The sequence below is a fragment of the Typopeltis vanoorti genome, chromosome 3 (genome assembly GCF_054136105.1).
Source record: "Typopeltis vanoorti isolate ZY-2024b chromosome 3, IOZ_Tvanoo_1.0, whole genome shotgun sequence".
In the NCBI taxonomy this organism is placed as follows: domain Eukaryota; kingdom Metazoa; phylum Arthropoda; class Arachnida; order Uropygi; family Thelyphonidae; genus Typopeltis; species Typopeltis vanoorti.
In genome coordinates, this window is record NC_143551.1 from 5,779,318 (window position 1) to 5,800,286 (window position 20,969).

Consider the following 20,969-nt stretch of genomic DNA (forward strand, 5'->3'; position numbering starts at 1 on the left):
GTAATTAAGCATTTCGTGATTTTATTGATCAGTTATGGCACATGTTATCAGCGTATTGGTGGCGAAGAGGACATATTAGCTATGTCCTATCTGCATACCACACATCATCCACAAACTTCACCATTGTGTACCATAGGTTTTCAGTCCTATGGTGCACTTAATTATTTTCACTAATAAGATTAAATTATTATTATTATTATTATTATTATTATTATTACATCACACCTCCAGGGAGTCCAAAGACTCATCGAGGCAGGGCATCTACACTACAACTCTTCGTCTCACTGCTCCACCAACCTTCATCATCTAAACACCAAAAATTTTTATTAATTACTTTAGACTGGAATAACAACACATGGTTTAATTATGAAGATAATGATTATTATACATCTTTTATTTATAATTTAATTTACGTTTCCGTGTTTAAACTTTTTGGTTGTTAGGGGGTTGGTTGCGATTTTTAGGCTCTTACTAATTTTCATGTTAACGAGATAAAAATAATTCATGCGGCGGGTTTAAATTGGTGATTGGAAGTAAGTTAGTTTGGAGCGTTGTTTAGATTCAGTTTTTAAGTTTTTTTTTTTTTTTTTAATTTATAATTTTTGGTGAGTGTTATGTATTTATAAGGGAGACTTTTCAAACTATCACCTGTAATACGAATAAATTGAAGTAGAGGTTTAAGATAGTAGCAGTTACAGCATTTTATTAATGGAACACAGGTACTCGTTAAGTGAATTACGTCAATTTTCAAACCAGATGTTTTTAATAAGTTGTTGAATATCTTCAATGTTTACAAGTATGTAGAAAGTTACATGGAACTAGATGGATGGAAAAGTAATTATCATGAGCATCTCAGTGTTATATATACATATATATATATACACACACACACACATACAGTATATATATTCCACATAGGAGTAGTTGCACAGCCTTTCACACACGAAAATTCATAGCGTTGTTTAGGAGGGAGACAGTATTTGTGATCCTAGTGGAATACTTGGCGAGAAAGACTGTTTCAGAGGATAAAAGTAGTGATGACTAGCATCTGTTCATGGTTTACGTGAACGTGGATGAATGATGAGTACAAATACAGTGGAACAGCGGCAGAAATTTTGAAAAACAATAAGGTGAAACACTATTTATTTAAATTAAGGGATGTTACATCCCATATTGTTTCACAGGCGAATAAGAAACTCACTTCATATACAGGGTGTTCGGGATAAATTTGACAGTTTCGTAAGGAAAAAGAAAATCTTCTTTGTATCTATTAAATTTAATGAATTGACAAAAAAAACATTACAGGCAGAGTTAATTACAATACTATCAACAAGATTTACTCAAAATAACCACCATTAACATCGATCACAGCTTCAATTCTGCTTCGGAACCTCGAACAAGCTGATGCTACAGTCTCCCTGGGAAGGGCCGCAAAAACTGTTTTAATTTTATCCATTAACTGGGCTTTTGTATTACTGGAAGTGTGATTGGTGTCTTTTTCAACTGCGCCCCATACAAAATAATCCATGGGGTTAAGGTCTGGGGAGTTTGGAGGCCAAACATTTGGACTGGTGAAGTCGTAGAAATTTTCAGACAACCATTTTTGACTTTTCCCAGAGGTGTGGCAAGGGGCCGAATCCTGCTGCCATACATACGGCCTACCATTGGCTACCCTTGTTATCCAGGGCTTGACTACAGTTAGCAACTCCACGAACAAAGCCCGAATTCCAATGCCAGGGTTCTTCAACACCTGTTCCTGCAGATTTGCGAGGAATTCTGCTGTACGAACGCAATCAGATCGTCTGCTAGGGATCTTTCTTCTTGCTACATCCTCGTAGTCACCATTGCAAGTCTCTAGTTCATGCCTGATTGTTTTTACTGTATTCAGGGAGCATTGGGCAGCAGTCGTAATATCCTTATTTTGATGGCGGGCACGAATCATCATGATACAAGTTATTCTCTTCCATGATTCAGGTGGGTTCCAGCTATCCATCCTTTCTGACATCTTGTATATGAATGAAGAAGGGTCCAAACTTTTAAATGAAGAGAAGTGTGTGTTAATACATGTAACTTACGGAAAAATATAATTAATTATAAATATGTCAAATTTATCCCGAACACCCTGTATATTTAGGTGAAACGCCATTTGTAAGATAGCAGTTAGCCTGTGAGAGAGGAGTCATTGCCAAACTTTACTCTTCTGGACTGTATGAGGATGGATGTTACATTGTAATGAAGCCTTAAGCATACTATTGCAGATGTGAGAATGCTATCCAATCATTGGACAAGTGCAATTTGTATAGTTGTCAACCAGATCATATGGTTGTCTTCAGTAGAAAAAAAAGGATCACCCAAAAATTTTATATCCTTTTTTTCCATAAAGCAGTGTGTGTAAAATGTTTGTGCAGGAAGATAATTTATTTATGTAAGAATGCTATTCAACAATTGGGCAAGTTTGGAATTTGTACAGAGTTCTCAATTAGGACTTAGGAGCTTGTACTTTTACAATTAGTGTGCATTTGGCTTCCCATTGATGTGCATATATTGAATATATTTCATTTTCATTGAACCCATGAAGATGCCTCTATGACTGTGGCAATATATTAGCCTAATAATTTAATAGCTTAACATTTGACACATCTTTTAAAACAACTATAAGAGGAATCAGGCTGTGATGAAGATTAATGGAAAAAACATCTCAGTGGTTCAACGTCGAGAAAGGTATGAGATAAGGATGCATACTCTCCCCTGATCCATACAATCTTTACGGATAATACATTTTGAGAACAGCACTTAACAGATACAATAGTGGTTTCTCAGTTGGTGGCAAAAGATAAATAATCTTAGGTAAGCTGACGATACCATTCTTATTGCCATCAGCAAAGAACTGGAGTCCCTCATTAAAAGAGTTGAATTGAAAAGCCTGAAATATGGTGTAAAAATTAAACATGATAAAACAAAATACATGGCCATAGATGAAATTACTGTTATGCCCACAACATCATCGACTTTGAGAAGATGGATTAATTCATTTACCTTGAAGCTCTAATAAGCACCAAGAGTAGATATCAACCAGAAATTAAAAGAAGAATTACCATGGTGAGATCAGCAATGGTGTAATTGCAGGAAAAATATGAAAAGACAGTAAAAATATGAAAAGACATTTTTATCACCACTAAATCAAAACTGGTCAATACCTTGGTGTTTTCAATTTTCATTTATGATGTTGAATCTTGGACGCTCAGCAAAAAAAAAGAAATGGACAAGATAGTTTCGAGATGTGGTGCTGGAGAAGGATGTTGAGAGAGTCTCCTGAATGGACAAAAGGTCTAATGAAAGTATAATAAGTCGATTAAAAATCAAGAGGGTGGCTATGTGACATTCTAAATGAAAGAATTTCTCAAAGATTTCAGTCGCATTTCAAGACACGAAAATGACAACTTGGAAAAACTTATCACCAGGGCAAAGTGGAAGGACAAAGAAAAAGAGGACACCCAAGACCAAAATGGTTGGACCAAAAATTAAAAAAATCACTGGGCTTTGGAGTTGGCCAATTCTGCAACAAAAGGCAGAAAGAAATGGAGAGATATTATGGCTAAGGTCACAAGTCCTCAAACATGAGGAGACCAAGTAACAGAACTGAATGGCATTTAACAGTTTAATAAAGTTAGTTAATCATTATCCCTAGATGTGTTTATTCCTCTAAACATCAACACAAGTGATAATATCTATACATTCATAGCAGTTTAGTTATGTGTTATGGTAAGGTGATAAGTATGCTGGATAAATAAGGAAATTCCTCCTGTTAATTGACAGAAAATCATGGAGATAAGAGATAAAATAGAGTAGGAGAAATGACTACTAGCTATCAGAAGTTTTGTCATTTTGATTCAGAATTATTGTAATCTTTTGAATTAAGGTTTAGGTTTTAGTAAGTAATCAGATTCAGATCCTCTCTTTTTAGATATAAGGATATTTCAAGCAAAGGTGAGTTAGCTGTCATACAGTGGTGGAATTTTTTTTTCTTTTCAGAAACTCAGTTTTTTCATCCCACAAAATGTACTTGTATTAACAAGCAGGTTCTCTGCCCTCATACCTTAGTCTAACAAATCTATTTGGTGATCGAAAAAATAATCCATTTTTACAAGAAATGATTTTGACCCCACTTCTGCTGTAAACAGATATGAATATTGTTAAAAGTCCAACAACAGATGATTTTCATCACTTCGTATCACCTTACTTATTGGAAGCTTGAAGTGATGTGATGAATAGTACCTTTGGTGTTTCAAAATAGGATTCTTGTTTTGTTTAACCATTGTTGTTTGCATCCCCACACTATTTCCACCTATTGATGTACAATTGCTTTCTGTAGCCACTAAAAAAAAAGTTGAGCATGATATTGAAAGTTAATTACTTGAACTTTATATATCCCCCTTGAACCATGGATCCATTCACTTGGAAACACTTTTGAATAATAATTTACAATAATAATAATTAGCATTTTGAATAATAATAATATATTTCATTAGTTTGACCAAAACAGTAACAAAAAAAAATTAGTTTTCAGGCATATAAACTCATTCATCCTGATAATAAATTATTTCTTGTAATTGTTATTTGAATTTTAAATCTTCAAAATGTGCTTAACACACCTTTCTGTTTATAATACAGGATGAATGCCATTCATGCTGACACAGTTCCATTTGACAGTGAGATTTCATTGTTGCAACAGAAATACAATGAATTGAGATTGATTCTCATTGATGATAATCTTGTAGAGAATGTACAGAAAATGTGTTTGAAATATTCCAAAATAAAGCAACAGTATGTTACAGGTATTTGATTTTATGGAATGAATTCTTGCTGTTTTCTGTATCCTTTATAAATTTGCCATTAGCAAAAACAAAAGTTGATACTAATTACTGTTAATGATAACTGGTTTTGTGTATTCTTATATTGTAAATTGTATTATACACTATTATACTACTATATTGTATACTATATTCTAAAGCTAATTTTGATCATTTAATCATAACTAGACCTAAGATAGGCAGCAATGTTATTGTTAACATTTTACAACCATGAAAAAAAAATTGTGTTTTTATATGCACAGTTGATAGGAGGATGGGAAACCTTTTTGAGGCCTTTAAATGTTTCCTTGGGACTCTTTTTACTAATCCATATTATAAGGATTAAATGATGAAATGCTCATGTTAAACTTAGTATTGGTTTCAGACTACTTTATATATGCATTTTTTTCAAATATTAGATTTCCTGCTGTTATTAGACAGTTTTCATTGCAGATGAGACATTTCTGGAGTGATCAAAGTATATAATCTTCACCATCAGTCCAGCGATACTGATAGGTCTATAGTTAGACACATTAGTCTTTTCACCACTTGTGTAATGGGATTAACAAACATTATTTCCACTCTTGTGGAACCTTGCCTGTTCTGAGACTCAACTTATATATCTAGTCAAAGGAACAGCTGTTTTGGCAGAACTCTGTTTTAGCATCTGTGCTGATATCTCTCAGTTCTTATCTCTGAATTCTTATTCAGTTTATGCAACAGCTCTAGTATTCCACCTCCGCATATCCCTGAGTTTCGTCATCCAGTGTAGAGGTGTTGAGTTCCGTGTTGCATACACCAAGTTGATAGCGTTCAGCAAAATGAGCACTCAATAGTTGAATGATCTCTCCTGCATCTGCCACCAGCATATTATGTTGTAAGTTTTTTCGCTTGGTTATATTATAAATTAAAGGTGCCAAGAAATTATATTCTTGGTTTCATCCTTTATCCGAGTGTAAGCAAACAAAGTTTATGTGTGAAGTAATATCACGACTGGACCACTTGTATATAGAGGCTAATGGCTTCACATCATTTGCCTTAGTATCCCATAATGTAAAGCATATAAAGCTTATAGACAAGTATAATGCTATGCATTATGGGAAGGGCCTCTACCCAGATCAGTTTCAACCTTTATTGACGTCTTATCAGTGGGAGCCATATCCTCAGAAGTCATACCAAGGTTGAAGTAATGCAGAAGCTATATTTCCATATACAATTAGCTAAAAGGTATCACACCTTATTACTAAAATACTCTGGATTAGAGATGAATGTTGAATGCTTTTTCACTTGGTTATACTAATAATTGATGTGAAGTCATTAGCTTCTATATACAAGTGGCCCCGTTGTGAAGTTACTTCATGCACACACTTCTATAAAGGATGAAACTAAGAATAATATAATTTCTTGGCATCTTTAATTTATAGTATAACCAAGTGAAAAAACATTCAACATCTATCTCTAATCCAAAGTATTCATTCTTTCTTTTACTTGTAACATAATATGGAATTCTTTTGGCTTGCAGAGCCAGATTCTTTTCATGTTCACATTTAGCTTTCTGTACAATATTTGGTTCTGTCATGTGCTGAGTAATTTTCATAACTGATATTTTCATAACAATCCTTATATGCAAACAGTATTCCTTCTACATCATGTTTTTCATAAGTGTCTCTTGCTTAATATGATTGCATGTTTATTTCAGTCCCTCCCTATTTATTCTTTGAACTCCAGGAACACTTTATTGGTAGGAAATTTGCTCAACATGTCAAAACTACTATATAAAATAGCATTTCTGTAATGGATTTCTGTAATGGACTGCATTTTAATGGCTTTTGAAGTAAGTGAAATGGAGAAACTGTTGCTGGAAGGATGTGCAGTGATTGATGTAAGCAAGAGATCAGAGGAAGAAGTAAGAGGTGAAGTGAAAGATGAGTAGAGTGGAGCATATGATATTGAAGTGCCTAGTAATGGAAATAGTAGTGTGATAGATGGAGTCAATAGAAATGCAAGAGGAACAGGGAAATTGGGGAGGGGAAGAGTTGACAGGAGACATGGCATAGGAAGAATGGATTTTGGAAATAGTAAATGTATATACAGGGATAATCAGCATTGGAATGGGATGGATATAAGGGGGTGGGTACATACATACATAGCTCATGGCAAAAACATGATGTTAAAAAAGAGAATCATGATGTCATTATATATTAACAGAATTGAAGAATTTAAAATATTTTTAGTTAAAACTTTGAAGGAAAACAGATCTAATCCAAGAAGTTGGAAAATTAAAATAAGAGTTAAAAGTAAAAGTCTTAATATGTTATAATAAGAAAAGAAACATATATATCATTATAAATTCAGATCTAAGTTCGTAATCCAGGTCACAGCTTCAGGAGCTGCTTGTAAAAAATCATTCCAATCATTCTGATAAGCATGGATGATGCATTCAAAGTTGAATAGACTATGCAACATATTGTAACAGAATGGGGGGAGGTAATTGAGACTGAGCAGATATATGGGTAAGTTGTCACAAAACTGATTGGGCAGGTGTGGTGGGGAAATCACAACCTAAAGATTGCTTGGTTGGATTAGTTATAGACCTAAAAGTTAACTGCTATGTTTATTTACAAATGCCAGGAACATCAGAAATAAGGGAGATGAAATTGTTTTATTGATGTGAATTTATTTACCCAAAAATTGTCGGAATAAGTGAAGCATAATTGAATGAGGATGATAACCTGATGGGAATAGAAATGGAAGGGTGTAATTTTTTTTTTTTTGTGAGGATAGAAAGGACAAGAGGGGAGGGGGAGTGCTACTGATGATAGCAGGAAAATTAAGTCCACATAAGGTAGACATAAGAGATGTTTCTGTAGGCCAGGGAATGTGGAGATTCGCAATGAAGAAATGTATTAGCAACTTGGGTTAGTGAACAAGGGAAAGGTGATTATTATGGATGATTTTAGTTATGACAGTATAGATTGGAATGAAGAGATAGCACTTGGGAATAAGGAAAATGAAATTTCTTGAGAGACAGTTATGTTAAGCAGTATGTAAATGATGGCATGTGAGGATTGAGAGATCTGATCAATTCATTACAAGATGTGATCATGAGTAGGGTTTTGTGCTTCCCTCCAATTGCTAAGAGTGAAAAGGTAATGGATAGCCATATGAAGACTTTTGTGAGGAAAGGGTATATGGTAGTTCAGTGTTGCAAAGTGTAAGGTTTTGAAATTTGATAGGCAACAATGGGATTCAAAGTATACACTTTTTGGGATCTTGGAAGATGTGGAGGAGCCAAGACCTAATATTAAATAGGCATCCAAATTTATATCAACATCTGTGTAGAAGGTAATTTTAGACCAGAGAATGTTGTAGTCTGTCTCTATTCCATGTTACACCAATGCAGACTTATCGGATTTGTTGTGAAGAATATAAGATTGATGTTTTTGCATTTTTTTTTCTATTGAATGTCCAGTTTGTCTCAAGTAGGAAATCTGGCAGTCACATGGAACTTGGTATACACCACGAAGAGACAATTTTGTGCATTTATCTTTAGAAGATGGGAAATATGTGGATAGTTTATTAATAGGAATATAATAAGCTACTAAATCATATTTCCTCAGAGTTCTTGAAATAGGCTCTGAAATGTCGGAGATGTATGAAATCCCATACATCTGCAGCATTTCAGAGCCTATTACTGAAAGTTTGATAATTTATTATTATTATTATTACATGACACCTCCAGGGAGTCCAAAGATTCATCGAGGGAGGACATCTACTCTACAACTCTCTGTCTTCACCACTCACACAATCCACGAACTACAACGAACTGCAACTACACCAATGCCATCTACCCCACCACTTTCATAGAACAATCAGAAACATCCATGTTCAAGGCGGGATTCAAACCCACAGCCTTTGGCTTGAGAGCAGATATGCTAACCACTTGGCCAACCAGGCTGGAAAAAAAATTTCCTCTAGTCGCCGACTAGATTCGAAAACAAGTCTTCCTTCGTGCGGTCAAGCGCTGTGATGTGCAAACACCACATTTACTGAGCTACACATGCTCATGTTTGTAAACTTATTTGGAAATAGTGATCAATAACAGTAATAACTAACTATAAAGTGACACATATGCCATAAATAACTTATTATTTTTTATTTTTTTGCAGTATTTGACATGCTTAGACTGTATATGTAGAGGTGTAAAAATAATCATAATTTAACATTGTGAATTTTTTTACAAATTGTATGTTAGTACATTATTAGTTTTGGTTTTATAACACACATTATCGACATTTGTGATGTGCCCATTCTTGATGTTATTTTGTCAAAATGAAATGTAAAGCATTTTAAAAAATTTATATACTTACTGGATTTGGAAAGTTGTGTTACCTTCAGAAATTTTATTGTAGTTTAAAATTATTAAGTGTTGTGTTTTATAAAGACATTCTCATTATGCTAACGGAGATGTATCAGCCATTATGTGTAACTTCTCGCTTGCCATTTTACATGTAGTGCGCATGCTTACCGGGGAGTTTGATGTGTGACAGCTGACAAATTGCTAATGAGAGAGGAGCTAATGGAAGTTAAGAACGCAGAGGAATTTTGTCCTTATGAAGTTTATTTAGTTGTATGTGACATTCATAAGAATATTAATAGTAGATTCCAAAAAGGAATAGTAAAACTGTGAATCTTGAAACTGGAGGAGTTGAGACTGTCAACAAGTAATTAGTAAATAAAAGAAGATATTGCAGTCGAAGTTCTAAGGAATGATCGAGGAACTGCTGAATGGAAAGTTTCATCTTTCTTATGGATGCCGGATATATTTGTTATTTCTACTGGAAAGGGTGATGGAATTAGCTAATGGAAAGGATGAAGAACGTTTTATATTTTCGGAAAAAGGCCATAACAAAGAAACTGCCTATAAACATTTTTATTGTTGTATATGTTAAAGAATCCAGTAATAGAATAAATCAGAGAATGAGTGATTTTAATATTTTTGGATAAGAAAATCTCTAAAGCATAGATTTATTTTAGAAGGCATTGGATCCATTATTTTGTAGTTATTTAATTTTATTTAAAATGCATATATTGTTTTAATTTTATTAAATGCATATATTTTTTGTATTTGGTCTTGAGTCAGTGATTTTCTGGATTCTAGAAGAAACAGTTAAAAGTCATTGAACCCTTGTGTAATAATAAATAAGCACTTGGAATGTAAAAGAAATCTTTATAATTTCATAAAAAATAGGGATTAATCATCTCAAAACAGAGGGATTGCAATCTATGCATGCACACTACTGTTTTTTTAAATTCAGTTCCTATTGTTGCTTGAAAATTGTACTGATGATGTCTTATGATAAAATGAAATATTTATCGTATTTGCCGGCGTATAAGATGCTCTTTTTTTTTCTTTGAAAATTGGTCTGAAAAACGGTGCGTCTTATACGCCGATACTTAGTTTTTTATTATTTTATTATAAAAGATCGTGCTACTAAATGACAAAGACAAGCCAACAGTTGAGTTGAAATGCTAATTCTCTTCAGCCAAATTCCTTATATAATATCTGAAACACATTCACTATATATTTCTTCTTTTTAACATGTTCACTCAAACAAAACCATATATTGCACTGGCAACATATGGTTTTGCTTGAGTCATACAGCATTTTCTGTTGGAGGAGGACATGCGATTCATTAGTTAGTGCCGTTTTTATCCTAGTTGTCTCTAATTGCACTGTTTGTTGAGAAACATATTACACAGCCTGCAGATGTCTCTGTTCCTTACTCAGTGATACAATAGGAACGTTTTACGATCTCAAACGTCACGGATACATTGAATTTTATTCTATGCGTTAATGATGCAATGCATAGTCGAAAATTGCCATGGACTCCCTGAAGACCTTTCACATACCCCGGGGGTACGTGTACCACACTTTGAGAAACACTGACATAGAGTTTAGTGGATGCGCATGTGCTGTCATCTATAATCACAGCTGTGCCCTGTTTGTTTAAACTTTCCAATTGTTGTCGCAGTTGTGAATGGTGATAAATTTCTGCCGTTAAATTTTCTCTAAATTTCTTGGCAAATTATGGCTGAAAAACGTCGGAATTGTTAAAATATTGCATACACGCTATGTGTGATTGCATATGCTAAAGAACATGGAAACAGGGCTGCAGAGAGGCATTTCGAACCATCCCCCAACTGAGAAAATGATAAGAACTTGGTGGAATCAGGAAGAGGATTTAAAAAAAGCAACTCACAGTAAACATAACCTACAAAGTGGAACTGCAAAATGGCCAGAACTTGAGTCAGAAAGGAAGACCACAGAAAAGCGGGACCTTCAGTGTCTACAAAAATGATTATTCGTCAAGCGAAAGCGATAGTCACTAATAGAGGGATCGCCAACTTTACTGGATCAACATCATAGTGTTCAAGATTCATGAAGAGAAACCAGCTATGTATGCAGACTAAAACAAAAATATCACAAACGATGCCAGCTGAATATGAAGAAAAATGATTGAATTTCATCGATTCATCATTAACGCAAGGAAACGAGAAAATTTTGAACTTGTGCAAATAGGAAACATGGACGAGGTTCCGCTGACTTTTGATGTGCCCTCAAACAAAACTGTAGATTCCAAGGGCACTAAAAGTGTTAGTATTAAAACTTCGGGGCACGAAAAAACTCACTAAATGGTTTATCCTGCTGTGCTGATGGGACAAAATTGCCGCCACTATTGATTTTTAAAAGGAAGCCTCTACCCAAAGAAAAACTGCTTAAAGGAGTGTTTGTACATGTTCATGCAAAAAGCTGGATGGATGGAGGAGGAATGAAGTTATGGATAGATAAAATTGATTTCAATTATGGTAATATAGATGAATGAAAAGACAATGTCAGGAAACAAAGAGAATGAATTTCTTGAGTTTTTGAGATAACAACCTTAAGGAGTATATAACAGGGACCACACATGGATTGGGGGTCTTGGATTCGATTATCTCATCAAAAGATGTTGGGAATGAAGTGTGCATCTTTCTTCAGTTGGTGAAAGTGACCTTGAAAGGATCACTTGAGTGGTGGCCAGCCTATCAGAACTTCTGTGTGTGAGAGAGAGTGATATGTGGAATATTTATAAGGCAGGTGATTATAGCAAACTCAGGGGGGTGGCCTGCATCAATAACATAGAATGAGGAATTGCATGGGTAGGAAATCAGTACTGCTTGGTCTCTACTCAGGAGGTATCTGGCAGAGGCATTGACTGAGTGTCTGCATGGTTAGCTTAGTGGCTTTGCGCTTCGCAACCATATGCCTGGGGAAGGATTGTCCTAGGTTTGATCCCTGTTGGCGACGTGAAGAGCTTAAGGATCTTCCTCAGCCATAGCCAATTTAGTCGGTCTTGGGCATGGACAGCGAGGTTTTTCCACCAGTTTATCTGAGGTTTTTTTTCATCCTGTAAGCAGGCAAGCCTGGTCCTGTTAACACACACGGATCTATAGTCATAAATACTTAACCCACCACGAGGGGGCTTAACTCCCCAATAGGGATGGGAGAGAAAAAGGGAGGAAACTCCATACGAATAAATTGACTGAGTATATTCCAAAGGTCAGAAGATTAAATAAGGTAGGTGTAAAATTAATGACTGAAGAGGTGAAGTGTGCAATCTGGAAGAGAAGGCATGGGAAGGAAATCAGTGCTGCTTGGTCTCTACTCAGGAGGTATCTGGCAGAGGCATTGACAGTATATTCCAAAGGTCAGAAGATTAAATAAGGTAGGGCTAAAATGAATGACTAAAGAAGTGAAGTGTGTAATCTGGAATAAAAAGAAATTATGGAGGTGGCACAAGATTAGTGGAGATAAACAGTTACACGAGGAGTACAAAGAGCAACCAAGGAAGGTGACTCACTTAGTAAGGGTAGCAAAAGTGCCATATTAGCAGCAGTTAGCAAATGATACTAAAAGAAATCCTAGAGAGTGTTTTTTTTTTTAATTAAAAAATTTTTTTTTTATATGTGGCCAGTAGAAGGAAGAATTATTATGGGAAGGTGATAATGGGAGAATGATAAACACTGAGGAGAATATAATAGAGGTGTTTAATGAGCAGTTCATTAAAGTATTCCATCCTCATGATTGTAATATAATACACAGCTTGAGAGCAGTGGGAATGGAGGAGGAACCACTGAAGGTGAGTGAGCTGGAGATATACAGGGTGTTCGGGATAAATTTGACATATTTATAATTAATTATATTTTTCCGTAAGTTACATGTATTAACACACACTTCTCTTCATTTAAAAGTTTGGACCCTTCTTCATTCATATACAAGATGTCAGAAAGGATGGATAGCTGGAACCCACCTGAATCATGGAAGAGAATAACTTGTATCATGATGATTCGTGCCCGCCATCAAAATAAGGATATTACGACTGCTGCCCAATGCTCCCTGAATACAGTAAAAACAATCAGGCATGAACTAGAGACTTGCAATGGTGACTACGAGGATGTAGCAAGAAGAAAGATCCCTAGCAGACGATCTGATTGCGTTCGTACAGCAGAATTCCTCGCAAATCTGCAGGAACAGGTGTTGAAGAACCCTGGCATTGGAATTCGGGCTTTGTTCGTGGAGTTGCTAACTGTAGTCAAGCCCTGGATAACAAGGGTAGCCAATGGTAGGCCGTATGTATGGCAGCAGGATTCGGCCCCTTGCCACACCTCTGGGAAAAGTCAAAAATGGTTGTCTGAAAATTTCTACGACTTCACCAGTCCAAATGTTTGGCCTCCAAACTCCCCAGACCTTAACCCCATGGATTATTTTGTATGGGGCGCAGTTGAAAAAGACACCAATCGCACTTCCAGTAATACAAAAGCCCAGTTAATGGATAAAATTAAAACAGTTTTTGCGGCCCTTCCCAGGGAGACTGTAGCATCAGCTTGTTCGAGGTTCCGAAGCAGAATTGAAGCTGTGATCGATGCTAATGGTGGTTATTTTGAGTAAATCTTGTTGATAGTATTGTAATTAACTCTGCCTGTAATGTTTTTTTGTCAATTCATTAAATTTAATAGATACAAAGAAGATTTTCTTTTTCCTTACGAAACTGTCAAATTTATCCCGAACACCCTGTATGAGAAATTGAATAAACTTGATGTCAACAAGGCCATGAGACTTGATTGTATATCATTGTGTCTTGAGGGAATGTTCTAGAGAGTTAACAACAGCTTCAACATACATTTTTAATCTGATTCTTAGATTAGCCCAGGTTCCAAAGGAGTGGAAAGATGCCAAAATTGTTCTGCTTCATAAAGGGGGTGATAAGACTTACACTTCAAATTATAGGCCAATCTGCTTGTCTGGAATTGTGTTGAAGAAGCTAGTGAGGACAAGTATACAGAAAGAACAGCAGTGGAATTATTTTTAATGGCTAGCATGGGTTTGCTAAAGGAAGATCGTCTTTTAGTAATCTGTTTACTTATTATAACAAGGTGACAAATACATTGTATATTTAATGTATTTGTAAATTAAATATACAGTAGTATATTTAAATTTTGCAGAGGTTTTCAGTAGATTGCCAAATGACAGGCTAATAGTTAAATTGGAACAGATGGTGTGTCGGATTGGAGACTGGCTGCTTGATAACTATCAGCAAGTTGTGTATGGAGAAGTGATAGCCTAGAAGAGAAAAGTCTCTAATGCCGTGTCTCATGGATCTGTTTTGGGGCCATTCTTGTTTAATTTATATTTACATGATATTGGAAAGGGCTTAAATGGTGATATACAGTTGTTCACAGATGATGCAAAGTTGGGGAGAGTTAGGAAAAATAGAGCAGGTGTAGCTTTCCAAGAGGACTTACATAGACTGTCTGAATGGGCATGTGGCGGGGGGGGGGGGGTTAGTTTAAGGTTGCAAAGTGTAAGGGTTTAAAATTTGGGAAGCAAAGATTGGATGCAGAGCATAGGATTGGTGGGGATATTTTAGAGAAGGTGGAGGAGATGAAAGATTTGGGAGGTATGGTGGATAGGGACTTGAAATTTCATGGATGTTTTGCTAAAATTGTCAGCACAACACAGCGGATTATGGGAATAATGTGGAGCACACCGACATCTAGAAGTAAGGATGTTTTAATTCCATTGTCCAAGACTGATCAATCTGCATATGGATTATTTTGCACAAATTTGGTTGCCAGGTTTTCAAAAGGATGTTGATGTAATGTTGGAGAGGGTTCAGAGACAATTGACATAGCCTGAGAGTGTGGTGAGTGCAATGACAGTGAATGCATTTAAGTATAGGTATAATGAGCTGTGCATGTGAGAGTGACACCTCCCACAACAAGTTTCTTGATTCCATGAAGGTTTGTTGATAATAATAAATTACTGTTCTGGATGGTGTTTTTAGCCAAGGAATTAATAATAATAACAATGATATTAATTAATAATAATAATATATTAATATTAATAATAACGGGGATGAAGAAAAGCAATTGTTTGTGTTGATGAGAGAAAATTGCTTTTACCAAATGAAGAAAGAATTTAATATTTCATTTCATAATAGCATTGGTGGATATGATTATAAGCAGAGTATTCATTTTATTTCCAGTTGATAATGATGAGTTATACTATCTTTACGAAAACTTTCATAAGCTTGCCAGGCAAAATTTTGCCCTGTTAAACAATTTAGCTGCTTTCATATATTCACCTAATGATGTGTCATATTAGCAGCTAGTCATGAGCTGCAAGATCAACAATGTTCATCACTTTTTAATATAAATCCAAAAGAGATGTGTGTGTGTGTTGGTGGGGGTGGGGGGGTAGGAAGGAATACTGTGTGAAAAGTTGAATAGATATAATTACTAGTATTTTTAATAATCTACAAATACTAAATAAAAGACAGTTGTGTTATAGTTGTTCCTTGTGATGAGCTACTCAATTATACTAGTCTCACAAGATAGGAATATAAATAGTGTAACTGGTCCTTTGGTTTACCCTCTTGTTAGATAAAATGCTTTACAGAGTGTGACTGTTGGTCATGTACTGAGAATTTTCCTACTGATTCCCTGAATTTTATTGAAGAGACTATGTAATTTGACTCACTGGTAATTGCATTTAATGTATATTTATTTCTTTATAGTTATATTTTTGCAGGTAAAAAAGTTGGTTTCATATCAAGAACTCATCATCATCATCAAATTCCTGCCATGTACCCTCAAGAGGTGTACAGGATATGACAGTACTACATGAAAAAATTACATCATTACTAACTTCCTATCTACAATTTTCCTCCAAATCAGTCTGTTACTTGTCAAGACTCCAACATTATCAGATCTTATATTTCTATCGTCTAAGGCACTTTGTACCGTATCAATCCACCTATATCTTGGTCTTCCTCTGGGTCGTTTTCCAGACAACCTGGCAGAGAACACTTGTTTTGCTAATCTTTCCTCTCCCATTCTATTTAAGTGACCATACCATCTGAGATTAGCTCTGCTAACGCATTCCTGGATGCTGACAATGTCAAGTTCTTTCCTAATATCCTCATTTTTAATATGATATTGCCATTGATGCCATCTGTTCACGCCTCTAATCTTTCTCAGGACTCTCATATCTGCGGTCTCTAATCTTTGGTCAAGTGTTTTACTTCTGACCCAGCTCTCAGATCCATAAGTTAAAATTGGTTTGAACACAGTCTTGTATACAGCTAATTTAGTGTTCCGACTAATTTCTTTCTTATTCCATATGAATTTATTCAATTGACTTCCCACGATACCAGCTTTGCTGATTCTGTTGTCTATTTCTATATTTAGTTTACCATCTTCAGTAAAAATTGTGCCTAAGTAGCTGAAATGTTTTACTTGTTCCACAGGTTCCCCATTCACAACACAATTGACATTTTCAATGATTCTGCCTATTTTCATTGTCTTTGTCTTTTTATTGCTGACCTTCATACCATATCTATTACAACAGCTATTCAATTTAGTCAGAGAATCCTGCAGACTTGTAGCGGATTTATTTAGAAGTATAACATCATCCGCATAAAGCAAAGAGCTGATGTTAACATCTCCAATTTTGATATCAGGTTTAATACCACATTCCTTCATAATGTGATCCATATAGATAATGAATAACAGAGGGGATAATGTACATCCTTGTCTCACACCAGATTTAACATTAAACCATCTTCCTGTACTTCCTTCAATTCTAACTGCTGACTCACAACTCAAATAAAGACTAAGTATTGCTTGATATAATGCCCCATTGACACCATATAACTGCAGCGTATTGAATAGCTTCTCTCTTGACACCTTGTCATATGCCTTTTCCAAATCGACAAAACTTAAATACAGATCTTTGTTATATTCCCATGCTTTCTCGACTATTTGTCGTAAAGTGAAGATCTGATCCTGGCAGCCTCTATTTGGCCTGAATCCAGCTTGTTCTTCACCAAGCTTTTCTTCCACAATTCTTCTCAACCGTTTCTCAAGTATACTTGCATAGATCTTGCCAGGAACACTCAGTAGGGAAATACCTCTGTAATTCTCACATTCAGTTTTATTTCCCTTTTTATATATGGGTACTATGAGAGCTCTACTCCAATCATCGGGAATTCGTCCCTCTGTCCAGGCTTTCTGAACTATGCAGTGCAGCCACTGTAAGACTCTTATACCACCATACTTCAGCATTTCTGGTCGAATATCATCTACTCCTGCTGCCTTTCCACATTTCAAGCCTTTGATGGCTTTTTCTACTTCAAGTATGGATATGTATTTCTGACTGCATGCCTGGTCAGTGTTTTTTATCACTGTGCTGTCATCACTGCTTGTTTCATTTAGCAGTTTTTCAAAGTAATTACTCCATACTTCAAGGATATCTTTTTCTCCTGTTTTCATTTCACCTTTATCATCTCTAATTCCTTTTACAGCACTCTTTGCTCCATTCCTAAGCTTCTTCAACAACCTCCAGAATATTTTGCCACCTTCTTGATATTTATTTTCTATATTCTTGCCAAAGTCCTCCCATGACTTTTGTTTAGCTAGTTTTACACACTGTTTAGCTTTCTTACATTTGTCTCTGTATTCTGTAAGAGTAAAAGCTGACTTATTTGCAAGGAACTTTTGATATGCTTTCTTCTTTTCCTTCACTGTCTCTTTAACTTCCTGTGTCCACCAGGGAGTTCTGATTTTTTTATCCTTGCACACAACCTCACCACATGCCTCTCTGGCAAAATCAATCAATGTTTCCTTCAGAGTTTGCCACTGAATCTCCAAGGTTTGATCCCTGTTCTCAAACTCTTTCATTTTTTCTTCAATAACCTTTGTGTATTTTAGTCTACAGTTCACATCTGAGAGCTGCTCAACTTTTATTCGCTTTAAAACTTTCTTACATGTTATTCTTTTCAATATGAAATTCAATTTTATCCTGCTCAAGACTAAATAGTGATCACTTCCAATTTCAAATCCTCTGTACACTCTGGTGTCCTGCACCATGGAGAAAACATCACTATCAACAATAACATAGTCAATGAGACTTTTCTTATTCCTAGCCTCTTCTCTCCATGTGAATTTGTGCACATTTTTATGTTGGAACATGGTGTTAGTAATAACCAGTCCATGTCCTGAGCAGAAATCCAACAGATATTTGCCATTATTATTAGCTTTGCTCTTTTCTCCAAATTTTCCCAAAATATTTTTATATGTCTCACAATCATTTCCTACTCTACTATTTAGATCCCCAACAAGGATCAACTTTTCCTTTTTCATTGTGTCAGTTGCTTTTTCTAAAGCCTCAAAAAATTCCTCCACTTCTACCTTAGTAGAACCTTCTGTGGGACCATAGGCACAAATAAGTCTCATTGTCCAGTTCCCCATTCTCATATTTGCCCACATTACTCTACTTGAGACTGACTGCCATTCAAGAAGATTAGCCTCGTATTTTGTGTTGAATACTATGGCTACTCCTTCTTTTCCTTGATTGTCATTGCCTGAATATAACATTTTGTATTTATTGCTCAGAAAGATCTCACCAGTTTTGGTCTTTTTTGTTTCAGTCACCCCTATTATGTCGATCTGGTACTTATCTAATTCCTCAGCTAGCTCCATTTCTTTGCCATTCAGGCTTCTTACGTTGATAGTACCAATCTTTAACTCTGGTGATGTTGAGTTGGGGTTTGTTTTCAGATTTGTTCCAGTAGCTGACTTTTCGCTGTTCGCCCTGGTTCCCTGGCGAAAACAACGGGGGCCTTGTTTAACCGGGCGACGCCCCAGCCGGCATGAAATTTTGTCATGTTGTACCATCATTTTTTATTTTGGTTTAACCAATAAGAATACAATTTGGTCGGCTAAATCCCAAATTGCCAGCCCATCCTCGTTCGTTCAGTATCAAAGTAGATACCCAACAGGGTGCACCACGAGAAGGTGAGGATTGGACATTAGGTCAGAAGCCCTGGTCGGTTCTCCGCATTCCTTTAAAGGCTATGTGGAGGTCTCCTCTCACTTATACAGCTTTGACCCTTAAGCACCCCTATCAAGAACTTTGTTTATTAAATGACTTCTGATTTCATGTATTTTTAAAATATTTCTTTTAATTGATTAAAACATAAATTTTTTTACCTAATCTATTCTTAGGTTGGTTAGCTATACATCCCCATGATGAACAAGTAACTGAGGATTCTGATAAAATAATAGCTGATGATATTAGTAAGCTGAATGAAATGATTAAAAGTGTCGAGAAGGAAATGGAATGTAAGAAGAAATTCTTTGAGGAAGCAAAAGAAAAATGTACTGATCTAAAGAAAGACATCAAGGATTGTGAAAAAAGACTAAAGGAGTTACATCTTGAAAAGGAAAATCAGAAACAAGTAGACAGGTATATAATTTACAAGATTTGTTCATTAATTTCAAAGATAATAAACAGTTGAAAAGATACAGTACATTCACTTACTAACTTACTAATTGAGATCGCTAGGCTGCGTGCAGTGATACAAGATGCGCAGCGGCAATTAGAGCACCTGCAAAACTTTTTCCAGAGTGATTCTTGAAAAGGAAAATCAGAAACAAGTAGACAGGTATATAATTTACAAGATTTGTTCATTAATTTCAAAGATAATAAACTGTTGAAAAGATACAGTACATTCACTTACTAACTTACTAATTAAGATCGCTAGGCTGCGCGCAGTGATACAAGATGCGCAGCGGCAATTAGAGCACTTGCAAAACTTTTTCCAGGGTGATTCGGCTAACGTAAATAAACAACGTGGGCGAGTTTCCGAAACGAAGGAGAGAGTGTTGTATGGTGACTCATTATTAAGAGGAGTAATAGATGGGAGTGTAACTAAATCGTACTTACCGGGTGCGAAATTTAAGGATGTAAGTGAGAGCATTAGAGTGCAAAAACAGAGGGTGAAAGAAATAACAATTGTGGCTGGTACGAATGAATTGAAAGGTGATAAATTTTTTATGAGAGAGGACTTGAAAGTATTGTTAAAAGTAGCGAAAGAAAAGAGTGACAGAGTTAGAATGGTGAGTCTGTTACCGCGGTATGACAGAGAGGAGTTTAGAAGGAGGGCCATAATCGCAAATGATATTTTGCGCAGGTTATGCGGACTGTGTGGTGTGGAATTTGTGGACGTGTGGAATGAGTTTGATGGGCGAAAGGACTTATACAAGTTGGATGGACTGCATTTGAATGGACTTGGTGTGCGGAGACTGGAAAAAGTGTTGCTGAATGAAGTGAAAATGGATGTGCAGAACCAGGGAAACTAGAACTACCAAGGAGGGGGGGAAGTGGATATCCAGACATCAGTGAGACAGTTGAGTGTAAAAATGTATATAATGTACCTGAGCCAGCAATAAGGACAAAAAATGGGAATGGGATATTTAGAATAATGCATCAAGATAGGGGTGGGACAAAGGGAACACTGCAATTCATGTATACTAATGCCAGGAGTATTAGGAACAAGAAGGAAGAATTTTTGGCCTTGATTGGCTCTTCCTGGCCACAGGTTATTGGCATTAGTGAAACATGGCTGACGGAAGATGATATAGTTAGTGGGATAGAATGTGTAGGTTATAGTATGTTTAGGAGGGACAGAGAGAATAAAATTGGGGGAGGGGTGTTATTGATGATTGCTGATG

General features: G+C 35.8%; 1 protein-coding gene across 3 annotated transcripts in view; it reads left to right on the forward strand.

Annotated features, from left to right (window-relative positions):
* Positions 1–495: 495 nt before the first annotated feature.
* LOC150107880 (uncharacterized) overlaps positions 496–20,969 on the forward strand; it is an 89,551-nt gene continuing 69,077 nt past the window's right edge. The window contains exons 1-3 of one of the 3 annotated variants that reach the window (XM_090415407.1): positions 496–533; positions 4,672–4,835; positions 19,461–19,701. In XM_090415407.1, coding sequence (XP_090271533.1) covers positions 4,673–4,835; positions 19,461–19,701 — 404 coding nt within the window. In that variant the 5' untranslated portion in view covers positions 496–533; position 4,672. The other 2 variants (XM_090415405.1, XM_090415406.1) reach the window with 2 other exon arrangements.